The sequence below is a fragment of the Ruditapes philippinarum genome, unplaced genomic scaffold (assembly GCF_026571515.1).
Source record: "Ruditapes philippinarum isolate M1 unplaced genomic scaffold, ASM2657151v2 ctg462_1_1_1_1, whole genome shotgun sequence".
Taxonomy (NCBI): Eukaryota; Metazoa; Mollusca; class Bivalvia; order Venerida; family Veneridae; genus Ruditapes; species Ruditapes philippinarum.
The window spans coordinates 439,733-454,962 of record NW_026864560.1 but is presented as its reverse complement, the minus strand read 5'-3'; the positions used below and the strand labels follow the sequence as shown (position 1 = coordinate 454,962).

Below are 15,230 nucleotides of genomic sequence, written 5' to 3'. Positions count from 1 at the left end.
GGATTTTATACAAATGGTAAAATATTAGGGCAACAAACTGAATTTTTGATAGATAATGGTTCTACAGTAACAATCATTTCATTTGACACCTACAATAAAATAGACAAAAAGCAACAACCAAAAATTGAACCTTTTATTTCTCCTGTTCATGATGCTAGTGGTGGAATTATCAAAACAATAGGCAAAACTATTATAAAAATTGAATTAAATGGACATTTCTTTGAACAGTCTGTTCTTATATGTGACATTGGGCAAGAAGGTATAATTGGCCAAGACTTTCTCTTGCAGTATGTAGAGACTATCAATTATAAAACTGGAAAAATTGTTACAAAACATAATCAAATAAACTGTTGGGTAGGTAGTGATAAATCTGTGACATGTAGAGTTCTAGTAAGAAGAACAACAGTAGTTCCTGCAAATTCAGCAGTATGGTTACCTGTTGAAATAAATAAATCAGACAAATTAACAGAATATGGTCTCACAGAGCCAGTAAAAATGATGACTGATGATATTGGTATTGTCCCTGGTGTAGTTAAAACATCAAAAAGTGATGTATGTGTTAATTTTGTTAATGGTTCAGACAAAAGTGTGACATTATATAAAAATCAGGCTGTAGGGTCTTGTGAACCATATATTGATTGTAATGTTAATAAAGAAGCAGTAAGAATAATTAATAAAGATATTAAAGAGAAGCAAAATGAACTACCAGAACATTTAATTGATTTACACAAAAGAAGTTCCATACATCTATTAGAAACTGAAAGTAATGAATTAAAAGAACTGCTTATTGAATATGAAAGTATATTTGCCAAAACATCAAATGACCTCGGAAAGTGTGATCGCATTCAACATAAAATACATACAGGCAATGCCATACCAGTTAGACAACCTGCAAGACGCCAACCTATAGGCAAACGACAAGCTGAAAGAGAAGAAATATACAAAATGCTTGAAAAAGGTGTAATCGAGCCTTCTAATAGTCCTTGGAGCTCGCCGGTGGTACTTGTTACGAAGAAAGATGGTAGCATACGATCGATTCTGTGTAGACTACAGGCTTCTTAATGACTTAACAGTTAAAGATGCATATCCTCTTCCACGCGTTGACGAATGTCTTGATGCATTGGCAAATTCTAAATTTTATAGTTCTATGGACCTATGTTCTGGCTTCTGGCAAGTGGGTATGGCACCAGAAGATCGACAGAAAACAGCATTTGCCACTAACTTGGGTCTCTTTCAATGGACTGTTATGCCCTTCGGATTAGCAAACAGCCCATCAACATTTCAACGCCTGATGGAAGATGTTTTACGTGGTCTTCAATGGATTGAACTCTTACTTTACATGGATGATATAATTTCGCCAAGTAGTGATGTAACCGAAGGTCTCGATAGATTAAGAAACATATTCGACAGACTTTTAGATGCTAATCTAAAGTTAAAGCCTTTGCCTCTCACTAAAAATAACAACAAATACATATTGGTTATTCTAGACTGTTTCACTAGATGGACAGAAGCATATGCAATACCAAATCAAGAATCAAAAACAATTGTTGAAGTAATTGTCAATCAATTTATTTGTCGCTTTGGAACTCCGCTTCAAATATTAACGGATCAAGGTACCAATTTTACATCAAACCTTTTCCAAGAAATATGTAACTTTTTACATATTGATAAAGTCCAAACAAGTAGCGTAAGGCCACAATCCAATGGAGGTGTGGAGCGTTTTAACCGAACGCTCCAGTCTATGTTAACTATGTTTGTGTGACAACGATCAGCGTAACTGGGATGTTTATCTGCCTCAATTACTTATGGCTTATCGCGCATCTAAACATACAAGTACTGGTTTAAGTCCAAATGAAATGGTATTTGGGCGAAATGTTGTAATGCCATTAGAAGCTGTAACTGGTGTACCACAACAAACTGATGTCGAAACTAAAGGTTGTTGTGATTATATTGATGCTTTACGAGAAAATATTGCAAAGGTTCATGAACATGCAAGAAAATCCTTAAAAACAAGTGCTACCTATCAAAAACGTCATTATGATCTTAAAGCCAAGAAGAGGGCTCTCTGTGAAGGTCAACTTGTATGGCTGTTTAATCCAGCAAGAAGGATTGGTGTATGTTCTAAACTTACATCTAAGTGGAAAGGTCCCTATATTATTGTTAAACGTCTAGATGATGTGACATATCTAGTAAAAAGTTCACCAAAAATGAAGCCGAAAGTTTACCATGTTGACAGGCTTTTACCATATAAAGGTAAAAACCCACCCAAATGGATCTCCTGTGCCTAAAAAAAAAAAAAATCGTTAATCGTTATAATTTATGTTGAACAGTTAATTATGTTACTGTTAACTTTACATTCCTGGAAGTAATATAAAGGTGATTCTTTGTCAGAATTAATGATGAAGATTAAACGGTGAAATAAGAAATTAACCATAATGAACCTAAAAATTAGTTACAAGTATATTAAACTGTGGTCTGGAACGATGTTTCTTACTAAAAGGGGTGGCGGTTCTCTGGACGCACCAATTCGCGAATGAAATGAAGAGTTTTCTGTTGATGGAGATAATGCGCATCAAGTAAAAGATTTTGACCTGTGTTTATAGTGCGATTAAATGGAAATATTTATATACTTGGCAGGAATTATCTCCCTTTGATTGACTTATGTGTTAATAAATATTTGAAGAAAAATAAGTGGACACAGCTCAGTGACATTTAGCAAATAACAGTAATTTTATAAAAACAAAACATTTCATTAAAGAAATTGACATTTAATATGAATGTAATAAAATCAACTATATAAAAATATAAGAAGATAATAACTTGATATATATTAAGTAAATATGAAAAAAAATACAAAGTGCAAAGACAATGAACAATGTTTATATTCTTTCAGAATGGAATCCTGCTAGGTTTGTAAGTCTACTTTTACAAACAGGAAACAATTAAAACAACACGTTGGTAAAGAACATGCTATATTATCAGTGGTATGCCCTTTGTGCATAAAAAAAGAGGTTCAATTTAAACGAGTATCAGACTTAAAAGTACATTGTGCAAAAGCTCATCCTATTGAATTCAAAGAACTGGATGATGACACATTTAATGAGAGTAATGGGTTTTACTTATCTGTCTTTCCAAATGATTATAGCAAAATCATCACCAAATCTGACAGGCTTAGTCCAAATGTTGTTAAGATTAGAACTCTGATGTTAATGTGGGCCAAGAAGATGGAAGGAAAATGTTCAAAAACCAGACAACAGCTTTTGGATGGTTGGGATATAGATGAGGAGATATACTCCATGCCAAAAGAGTTAACCATGCCAATAGTTCACAAACACTGATATAGTCATAAAACAAATATCCCTAAACACGTCATGTCCACATGTTGATTTTGAACAGGGGTACCACAAAATAAGAGCAACCTTAACAAGTGACTTCTTTGATGACAAGTTTGCCATGAGAGCTGTCGCTCGCAGACTAGCCACTTTAAAGAACCCATCAGGTCACAAGGAGTTTGACATTAATATTGCAAAAAATAAACCAGAGCTTAAATCATCTGTTGCTACAGTCCTTGGTATTCACAGAAGCCTTGTAGAAAATGTAAAAATAATTGAAATTGAAATGGGAACCAAGAAATTAAAGCTTGCCAGTGATGCTCCATCTTCACCTGAATTACCTGAAGAATCCTCAACAAAACTACAACCTGTACCTAATTCTTCAACAAGTGTTTGTGAACAATTATCTTCACCACCTGTAATATCAACTGTAAATATAAAGCCAGCTAACTCAACAAGTGTAACTGCTTCAAAACAGAAAATGTCTATCATTAGCACTATGAACTCTGATATGTTGGCACAACAACCAACCCGTGCAACAGTTAATAATAAGAACTTGCCTTATCGTGCAATGAAATTGTTGAGAATGGGTGCCATGCCATTATTCCCGCCTGCGAGAAGAGAATGGACAACCTCTGAAGCAGTCACTTTAACTGAAGGAAGCCTGTCAATTAAGTGGCCCCCTAAAAATTGGGTAGCCCTTTCACCTGATCAAAAACTCCTTCAGTTGGAATTTCTCTCATTCCAAATTCTTCAAGAGCGTGGTACAAACACCAGCAACTTGGACAGATCTGATATTCTCGATGAGTTTAACTTCTTGGCACTGCCAGGTACAAAGGCATATACACTACCCGATAAAGTCAAGCATCCAGCCTCTCATTCAAGGTTTGACATGTATACCACTCTCAGGTTCATTGCCAATGGAAAAGGTATGAAAGATGAGAAATGGCTGTCTATGGTAGAATGTGGTTGTATGTTAAGGGAAACCAAAAATGACAAACTTTTAAGGCAATGCCAGAATGTACCACTTAGGATATGAAAACCATACATGTAACAGTAAATCAAACTGATACCATTCATTAATGACAGTTAAAGGTATTATAAATACCTACTAATTATATGTGTTATATTATGAAATTATCACTAGTAAATATTGTTTTAACTTATAGCACATATCATAAATGAAACTTGCCGTATATATGTTACATTTATCATTTAACTTATCTCAAGTTATAGTATAGACTGTGCTATAAGTAATGTCTTGCAAGAATTTATACTGTTCAAGTTGATATATTGCCTGTGCTTAAGAGGAAGCACCTTAACATTTTTAAGCCTATTTAATAGTTTAAGTAAAATTCAGGAGAATTTTGTTTTTGAAAGTTGGGGAGAGTGTAAGGAAATCAAAAACTGCCATATTTTGTACATGTATGTTTTTGTCTCATTAACTTGTTAATTTTGTATATTTGTTGTTAAAAACTTATATTATCAATTCAGTAAGTAATTTTGGATATTTATCTACCTAAAATGTCCTTTAATTCAACTTGAAGCACTGCTTATCTTCTTATTTTTATGATTTTGTTCAACAAACACTGTAAATTTCATGGAGGCAGCCATTTTGGTTGTTATTGTTGTTAACAGTCACAGAAATAATTACGAATCTGTGATATTTACTAAGATAAGGTTTAAGGGACCTATCTAAGAACCAATATGTTCTCAAACTTATCTAGCTAGCATTAGATTTAAATACATAGCATATATAATTGTGATTTTAATACTGTTTCATTCAAACACAGTGAGAATTTTTACCGTTCAATCTGAGCGTCTGCAAACCGCTACACTTCGAATAGTTTTTCCACGATTGTAATAGAAGTATTGCATAGTTTTAGAAGTTTTATATATCAAAACATTTGTCTTGAAATAATCTATCACTCTAGATGTATAAGCACTGATCATATTGTTTATGTTAAACATGATTTGTAATAAGTTTGACTGAACGTCCGTTGAAGGGAACGGTGTCCTGGAATTCCTGCCAGTCGCCGTTCTGCAATTTCATTGGAGAACGGCAGCCGGTACAAATCTGATTGGTCACTAGGAACACACCTTCCTCACCGGGCATTCAGTCATTGGTCAAATTTAATCACGTGGTCACATCTCAGAAGCCTATATATTGGCTGGATTCAAGATGATGTCAGTATCTGCGTCTGCTTTCAGACACGTAAATAACTTAAGAGCGGCAAATACAAATATAAAATCTAGTACAAGTAAGTCCCTGGTAAACAATTGTCCTGAGCTGTGTCCACAAATGATTAACGTTTACATATAACTATTGTTTGATAAACAGTCTATATTTTCTAGACTTAGTGATGTACAGTTCCGCTTTAGATCTATATAAGAGACGAAAGCTTAACGTTATTACTATATTTATGAAGTATTAATTAACGCATTATAGATGTTAAATAAACTGAGAACTTTTTGATCAAATCGTTTATATTAGTTGCGTTTTGTGTTTTCACCTGACACCCGCCGGTCGTTACAATACATATTGTAACTTTCCAGCTTTAAGCTCAAGGAAGACCTCTGGTGATCTATACAACATTACTTCAGGCACAAGCGGACACGTGAGTAGAGAAATCGACTTTCCATGTTTCTGAATAAGCACTTAAACGTACAGCTGTGAGGGGCAAGTTGATCTTAATATGCGACCCCATAAACCATTAGTCCATACAGAATTTAGGCCTAATGGCGGTAGTAGACATATTAAAAACTTAGTAATGGAGGTCCCTTTATCTTGACTTGGTAACTGCAAGCTATCATACACACCAACTCAGATTGGTTTGTATATATGATAATGGTCTTTTGATAATTTATTGGTGAAAGCAAGAGTTAAATAACATCCGATGATGTTCCTGAAATCTTCATTGTGACATTTCGTGACATTTCAAGAATACCAGTGCATGATCTTTAGTAAGTAAATGTAATGAAGCTCACGTATCACCACAAACATGTGTTAAAACAAAATACGATAAAAGGTTATTTTAAAAGTATTCCAGAAAAAAATTGGAATCGCATATTGCCAAAAGAAACAAAATATCTAAAACAAGAATGATGTCCTAGACGATCATCATGTTTCGGCAGTGCAACAAACCTGATTAAATGTACTAAATGTCTTTCCGTTTATATATGTAACATATCTTCTTATCATATCTTTAATAATTATTAAAGTTTCGGCTGAAGATATGCATGTATATTTGTCTTTCTATATTTAAAGATTTTAAATGTCATACACGCAGACCGTGATAAATATTTCGTTTTGATGCAAACACAAACTTATACCCAGTCATGTTGCATTTTTATGAATTTATCTTGTACCTCCATATTTTCAGGGAGATTCATGTGATCGGATACAAAGTTTATGTTAACTCCAATCAGGGCATCTCAGCATGGCACTAGAGGCACCATTAATACGTACATCATGATTAATTATAATTTCTTATGTGAACTATCTATACTCTTAAACAAAACAAGCTTGCTTACATTCTTATTATCAAATTATATTATATAAATCCTTAACCTTAACAGAAATAGCTCGATAGATCATATGCTTCAGCATTAAAAAATCATAAAAAATCAAACACTTATAAATATAATTCTAACAGCTTTTGCAATATCATTAATAAGTAAGGAGCATTCTATTATTTACCAATGATGATGCTATTTAAATGGTACGCGTATGCTATTTCACAGACAAACAGTTTTGACACTAAACACACTCTTTTCAATGCAAAATAAATTGTAAGGTAATCCAGTTAATGTGATGTCAAACAACTCAAATGCGAGGGGAACATTAAACTTTCAAAAAAATTTGGAGAACATGTATCTAGAATATTTATGACATTGTGTCGTTGCTTTTGAGGGCTGCCATCTAATATTTGATAAATATGAATAACAGTTTTATAGTACTTGTTCCAAACATAAGCCTACGTACCAATTAAGTTAAAGCTATATGGCCATTGACCTTTTAAAGATATTTAATAATTTACACTAAACAATATATCATCGTTATGAACACTTTATGCATCTCCGTCAACATGTGAACCGTAACAAATTCAACAACAAAAAATATCAAACCGCTTTATGAGCTCTAAATTAACTAGCACCAGTTCATTTTGTCCGCCTTTTACCATGTCTTAATAGTAACTTTCAGCCATTTATTTGTAGACAAGATACCAATGGTACATCAACTTAAAAGCCCGAAGTTTCTTTCAATTACATCCATTAGTTAAGAAGTTATCTACAATAGACAAACTTTTAAAACACCGGTTATAGAAATGAAAGTGATAAATAATTTATTTCACATTTATTACGTAGTGGCTTGAAGGATTAATGGTTATTTCCTATTTATCAGAATTAGCAATTATACCTCTGGATAAATTTTGATAAGCAACAGTAAATTAGCTCTGCCTTTGATATATGGTCGTTTAGAAAACTAGTCTCTTTAACCGATTTACTGACGTAGGAAATTGTTTTGGCTCTTTCTTAAAGTGCACTGTAAATGATTAATTATATAACGTATTGTTGAGTTTTGGTGTAAATAAAATATTTGTACAGAGATCATACATTTATGAAATATTTATATTTTGTAATGATGTGTCTTACTCGAATAAATTATCTTTCAACCTTTACTCTAACACATTTAATGTAACAGCATAAGTACTTCGAATAAAGCATCGACCCTTTTTTATTAGGCAAGAAAGGTTGAAAGTTCGGGTGAGGGATTACTTAATGAAATCAAGAGCCGGTTGAACCGGGTGATGTTCCCTGAATAGGTTTTGGACACAGAACAGTGCTGTAGTTTCAGAGTCATGATTTATGTCCCGGACAAAGTTCAAAGTGCAATAATTCCAAAATTGGGCCAGGCAGAGTTACTGTTCTTTGCACTGCACTTCATTTCAATGAGATCTACGGTCCGACTAAGTTTCTTGTTGATACCTTTCCTAGTTTTTAAGTAATGTTCCGGACAAAGTTGACAGTGTAAAATTTAAAAAGGGTAATAACTAAAAATAGGCAATGGAGAGTTATGGGTTTTTGCACCTCATATTTACGCAATTAGATCTATCTACCTACAAAGTTTCAGGTTGATACCTCTTACAGTATCAGAGTTATGTCCCGGACAAAGTTTAAAGTGAAAAATGAACAAAGGGCAATTTAACTCATAAACAAGGCAAGGCAGAGTTATGGTTCTTTTGCACTGCACTTCTACCCAATGAGATCTATCTACATACAAAGTGTCTTATTCATATCTTTTATACTCCTTGACAATGTTTAAAGTGTAAAAATGAACAACGGGCGATAACTCCAAAATTAACCAAGGTGGAGTTACGGTTGTTTTACATTGCACTTTTATTTAATGAGATCTATCTGCCTACAAAGTTTAATTTTGATACCGCTTATGGTTTCAGAGCTATGTCCCGGAAAAATTTCAAAGTGAAAAAATGGACAAATGTTGTATTGTTATTCATGTGTGAGAATGTATGGTAAGCAGTTATGTAATATATCATTCATATTCTCTTTGTAAAGTATGTAATTCGGTAAAAATATAGGTTAACGACCTCTCTCGGTTCTGTAAAGTGATGATGTAATTTTAATGAGTCGTTAAGTTTATACCTATGATGATATCGGTCTTATAAAAATAATTGCATTCTATTAAACATGGTTTGATTTGCCAAAAAGGCAATTTAGCATGAAAAATGACTATTTTATGATAAATAAATACAAGATCATTATAAAAATTAAAAATAAAGTAGCAGAAAGAAAATAAGATAAAATAAAAGAAGTCCATTAAGGATGATGAAGAGCACAGCAGATATAGCTATTTGTAATATGAAAACGTTATTGAATAAAAAATGGCATTAATATATAGTTATATGGATAGGGATATTAATAAATAGTTACCCTTTTAAAGTTATTTTTGAATCATAGTTCGGTAAAACAAATTGCAATAAAATTATAGAACATCTATTATGTATATTATAAATATATGTATATTTAAAATGATATATTAGTTATTTATGCATTTTCTTTCGTCTATAATTTCCAATAATTTCGATTTCATCAAAATGTACGCTAAGAAAATACGGATATACAAAATTTGAGCAGTCCATGCAAAATGCCAAAAACTGTTTTGGAAATCCTATTTCAATGATCCCCCAATTACAATGATTCTCTATTTCAATAATTCACTGTTTCATAATATAGCAAAGTATTTTTATATTTTGTAATTTTTACACTACTCGAAGTGTTTGCTGTTCGAGTTAATGTATTGTCTATATTTTGTATTCACCTACTTGTTCTTTTAAAAAGCAAGAAAGTAATTGTCATAAATACAAACGATACAAACGTGCTCTTGATAAATTTATAACATTTATTCACTGTAACTGTCGATGTTTTCAAAAACGCACATTAAGGTATTCATCACATTATTGTTTAAAACATCAGACGAAGGAATTTATTTGAAAACATCTTCAGTATAACGTTTAGAAACATATTGCCTTTGTTGTAAATTTAGATGGGTTGTTAGTCTCCATGTTAATCAGACAAACTTGTTTAAAGCTTTGTTCCATTTTTTTCTAAGTTTGAAGAAAGGTTATTATTAATTATGATGCATTATCTTTACATACGTCAGTTGCCTTTGTTATCTTACTTACTTTGATATTTGAAGCATCTTTAAGAGGGCAGCGCAAGTTTATTTGTTTTCCTTCTTCTACAAACAAATCCGCAAATATTCCTCGGAAGCAGTTTTACGTGTAGCGAAAATGAGATACAATAGATGCAAATATTAATGCCTATATTTATTTTCTGCACATATTATGATATATCATCACTCGTGATATATCGTGCCTGTAATTGAAACTGTCATTGTCAATAAGGATTTTAAATAATAATAATACTGACAGTCGAATTTTCCAAATTCTTCTGTAATTACTTACATAGGATATTCCACTTTCAAGGATTTCTTATTGGTATTATAAATCAGAATGTTTCTAACAATAGACAAATTGTGACTGTTTAGGGTGAATGAAGAAAAGATTAATCTACGGCATTCAGAAACTTACGAACCTACAATACGTAGCTACAGACGATGAGCCCTTTAAGACAAATTCAAAAACACTGCATTGTAAAACAACACTTTCCTTAAGTTATTTATCATTATAAATATTTTTAAATTGAATATGTTTTCCCAGGCTTTTGGTGTTTCATTTGGCACAAACCTGTATTTTGTTAGAACTGTAAAACACACGTTGAATATTCTACTCGTTACACAAAATATCGCTTTAACCTCATTACTGGACATTCATAGGATAACTTGCAGTCCGGCGGACAGTATGATGTGTTCACAATTATTCATTACCTTCTATCAATCTATCGCATGATCTTGACCAGGGGAATTTCTCTTACTGACAGATGGTTGAACCCGTTTGGAAAAAAAACCTTTCTATCATGGCCGTTTACTAAAAGGCAGTATGAATTATGCTCTGTATAATGTACCTATTGTTCTCTGTCTCATAAATACTGCATGCCGGTTTTATGTAATTGAAGGCATTCTTAATTTGGATATTATTCATTTAATATGCAATTCATATTTTACCAAATATACCTATTCTTATTCTTGATAGAATATTTCAAAAAGTCAAGTTGAACTTAATAAACAAGTCAACATATACATATATCATTTTAGCAGACGTATAAAACCTACATTATCGCTTAACATTCGTAATCTAACGAAAATAATTAACACATGGTTTAAAAAATTCTTTGCTTGTCTAAAAAAATCTACCATGAACAAAAATAATGTTACCTAACAAGAACAAAAACAGTTGAACTGTTTCGTTCGTCATTCTTTCGAGCAAAAGAATATCTGGCAATTGCAACATTTTGGCATCATTGTTTGTCAAGTATGACAAATGATGTTTTCCAATATCACTAAATGCATGCGTTTTTGAACAATTTAAAATCAAACAAACTGATATCATAAAGACAGAAAAGAACAAACAGCCATGCTTCATGTTTGACAATCAAGTGTTATGAATATGTTTTTAATAGCTGCATCTTTCATCATTGTGTAACAACATTTTGTCTCATTTGTCATTTATCTTATCTGTGAGTGAAACTGACATAGTTTATACCTCTTTTAAGCATAATTGACACAACTATGATCTTACATTCAACAAAGAGCATTGTTCTTTTAATAAAGTTCTTTAAACTCAATAGTGAGCATATTTGTTGAATCCATTACGTTCAATCTGATTAAAGCAGCTACAATAATTTACCAAAGGATGCTGTTGATCGTTTCATTAATGAAAGGTATTTAAGCATCGTTTCGAATTTGTTTTGTTCGTAAGTTTTACTGTTATGTTTCCAGTTTTGAGATTTTTATTTTATGTTAATTACTTCTTTGCTCATACTTCATTTTTATAGATACTACCTTACTCTAAACTAAAATCATGAAAACCAGAGACATACATTATATGAATAACACATGGGTTGGTGGGTAACAGTAAAAATATCATCCCGAGGAAACTACTGTTGCCCGAGCGATTTTATTACCCCGAACAAAAATACTGTGATGATCTGAAATTGTCAACTAAATCTAACTGTAACAAAAATTAACCAAGAGTAACACTAATCTTTTAAGTTTTAAGTGTACTTTGTGCCTACTTGAGAAGTTTTCTTTTTCTTTTATTCTTTAAGCAAGTGATGATATCTACTTGTCATAAACATACAATAAGCTGTGTTTTATTTAGAAAACAAAACACTAACCCATTTATACGGTTATGATCTGTGAAATCTGATCCTTTTGTTTCCAGAATATTCTTCACCATATCTGTAACGTTTTACTGATTAAAATTGTTAAATAATCCTTTGTTGCATGCTTAAATCGTCTGCATGTTCCAGTTTGACACATAATTATTCACATTGCAATTACTTCCGTTGAAAACGGATGTTTACTTTTTGACTATTCAACAAAAAGATATTTTATACGCGAAAAGCACTCCAGGGTGCAAACAACTAAATTTTATGGGTGTCATAGTTACTCCAGAGAAGATGGTGATGTCCTATCGTGGTGAACGTCGAAAATAAGAATGAATCGAGAAAAAAATGGCGGCCATTTTATTTCATTTTATTTAGAAAATAGACCACGTGACCAGATTTTATACTGTTAAAAAGTACTGTTACCTATGTAACAGTACAAAATTCTTAGTCACGTGGTACACTTGCATTAACAGTAAGAATAACTCCCAGAGGCCTATGGGAAATTAACATTACGAAAAAGGTGAGGGGTGAAAAAATAGGTTATCACGTACACCTCTTTGAAAACAGGACTATCAGACAGGTGCATAGCCTTACTGAGTAGCCTACAAAACAATTAAGAAGAAAAGCAAACGCCAGTTGAAAAAGGTTTACAAAAAGACTACATCAAATTCAACATCCTTTTCTTTTTGTTCTTGATACAAACATGCAAAACATTTGTGCAAATTTATGATTTCAGCCTATACCTGTATTTAAATAACTATGTAAATAGTGTGTAATTAGTAAAATCCCTGTAAAAATATGCCTCTTGTAAAATGTCTGATTAAACTTTATCTAACAAAACAATAAAGCTGTTTAAATATGCTAACCTTTTCATTATTTGCGATGATTGTCTGCAATATAGGCCTGATAGAGAGTGATCTAGGTCTATCCATTGTTATCAACGTTCTTTTGAATACAGATTAGAAATTATGTAGAACATAAAATACGCATCAATATGATACTTTCCATTTGGTCATTGAATGATTCATTCGTCATTCTTTTATATGCAAGACTGATTTTTTAAGATATTAAGGTCAAGATAAAGTTTGTTTCATTTTCACGCATATGTTATCTAAGGTGGTTGCATTTTCAATAATGAAACAAGGAAGCTTTTATTCTTTACGATTTCAAAATAACTTTTAAGGTATCAGTTGCTACCAATTTACACCAGAATATTCCAACACATCTTGATGTTGAATAATATTTTGTCTCTTACGTCCACCTCTGATAACACCTGTTTCAGTCTTGTTTCCCATATCTAAAACTACGTTTAAGACACATAATTTTTATCTTTTCACTCGTTTCTGTCAATCCATTTCAAATTTACACTTTTACCAATCTTCATCTACAATTGTGTGGAAACATGTAATTGTCAATTATATACTAATGTATTGTATTTCCAACCCAATTAAAACAGTTTTATGAGATATATTCCATTGCAGACTTGGTGGTTGGTAAATTGAATCACATACAAGCAGAGCATACTTCTAATGACTGTTTTACTTAGTGACGGAAAAACAACTACGAACAATCAAAAATGACCAGAATCACATTTGCATTCACCACCATGGTAAATATTCCATACACCTTGTCTAAACAAAACCTCTAACTAATCCAATGCTAGCAAAACAATAAGAAAAGAACTGAGGCCAGCATGCAATGGAACGATGGCTGTTTTTACTTATACCTTATTGTCATTCTCAATTAATACAAACATTCCTGGTACGTCTCCAGCAATGCCTGACTGGAGGGATATAGTAGAATATGTGAATTATTAACATATTTAAAGCCGGAACTTAAAGAATCATATAAAATTTTCATTGTAATCATTTACTTTATCTATTACCATTTAGTACATTAGTGATTATTACAGGCTAAGTTAATTGATATTTTATGTCATTTATTTTACCTATGATTAACACAATACCTTCCAGTAATTTTTTAATAGTTTTGTACTGTTTTGTGTCAATAAATTTCTTTGATAACACATTTAAGAAGCCTATACATGTTATTTATAAGTTGTATGGATTGTTTCAATTACACATGGACATTTAAAAAAACACCAGAAGAAATGTAACTCATTGCATGACATGAATAAGATATTTTTATATTTATTTTAGATTAAAACGCTGCTTTTCTAACAACGAAGACATTTGAAAAATTTCAAATAAATTTTCAAAGGAGCCAATAATGCTTTTGAAAGTTATTTAAGGGATTTGTCTTTACCCATCCAGATTTCACATGAGAGATGAGATACCTTAAATATGCATAACTGTGTGATTCCGTTAGAAACTTGGTTGTAATATATTGATAGAATTCTTAATTGAGTCTAATTCTATACAATTGAACTATTACAATACTGTAAATCCGTTTCATGGGCTGTACTATTGGTATATATTTATTGACACCGTGTTCGTTCATTTTGGGGTGTGATACTTAAATCAATTCCAATAAATAAATTAAAAGTTCATTCTGTTTCTTCTCTTGACTATATATATAATTACACCTAAAGCTTTAACGATGTTAAACAAAACTTTAAAAAACTAAATAACTCACCTTCGGTTCAAACATTTGAAACAATTTTGTCACAATTGCGCTTCCTGTATCCATTTTTATGCTATTTACATTCAGGACTTTTTAAAGTAGGAACAAATGTAACGTCTTCCTAAATACAACTGACTAAAAGTATATATTGATGCGTAGATTACTTCAAAGAATGTAAAAATTGTACACTTAACACATAATACTATGGCAGAAGAATGTCATACTAGTGATTACTTAAGAATCAAAGGGAAGAAAAAAAGTAGTGTAACTAATGATGCTGTTGAAAAACTTTATTCATAAAGGTCATGGAATATGTACATATGTGCAATCGTGATAGTTTTCCTTAAACCTAATGTTTGTTTTAAAGCAAAACATGAAGCAGATTTTACAACAACGGGTGTCAAGTGTTGTGTGGCAGCTGTTAAATGTTGCCCCGTACTTCACTTCAGAGTTGTTATATCTTTCTGGTCCTTCGGGATCATTGATGCCACTATTAAGTGTTGA

At 32.0% G+C, this 15,230-nt stretch overlaps 1 protein-coding gene across 15 annotated transcripts in view; it reads right to left on the bottom strand.

The window, feature by feature from the left end:
- LOC132726064 (inositol 1,4,5-trisphosphate receptor type 1-like) overlaps positions 1-15,230 on the bottom strand; it is a 126,874-nt gene that overhangs the window by 55,265 nt on the left and 56,379 nt on the right. Inside the window, exon 1 of one of the 15 annotated variants that reach the window (XM_060711321.1) lies at positions 14,739-14,878. The exons of the other annotated variants lie outside the window; for them this stretch is intronic. Within the exon in view, the coding sequence (XP_060567304.1) occupies positions 14,739-14,792 (54 nt within the window). The 5' untranslated portion in view covers positions 14,793-14,878. Of the gene's footprint in view, positions 1-14,738; positions 14,879-15,230 lie in introns of those variants that run through there. 15 annotated transcript variants of the gene reach the window in all.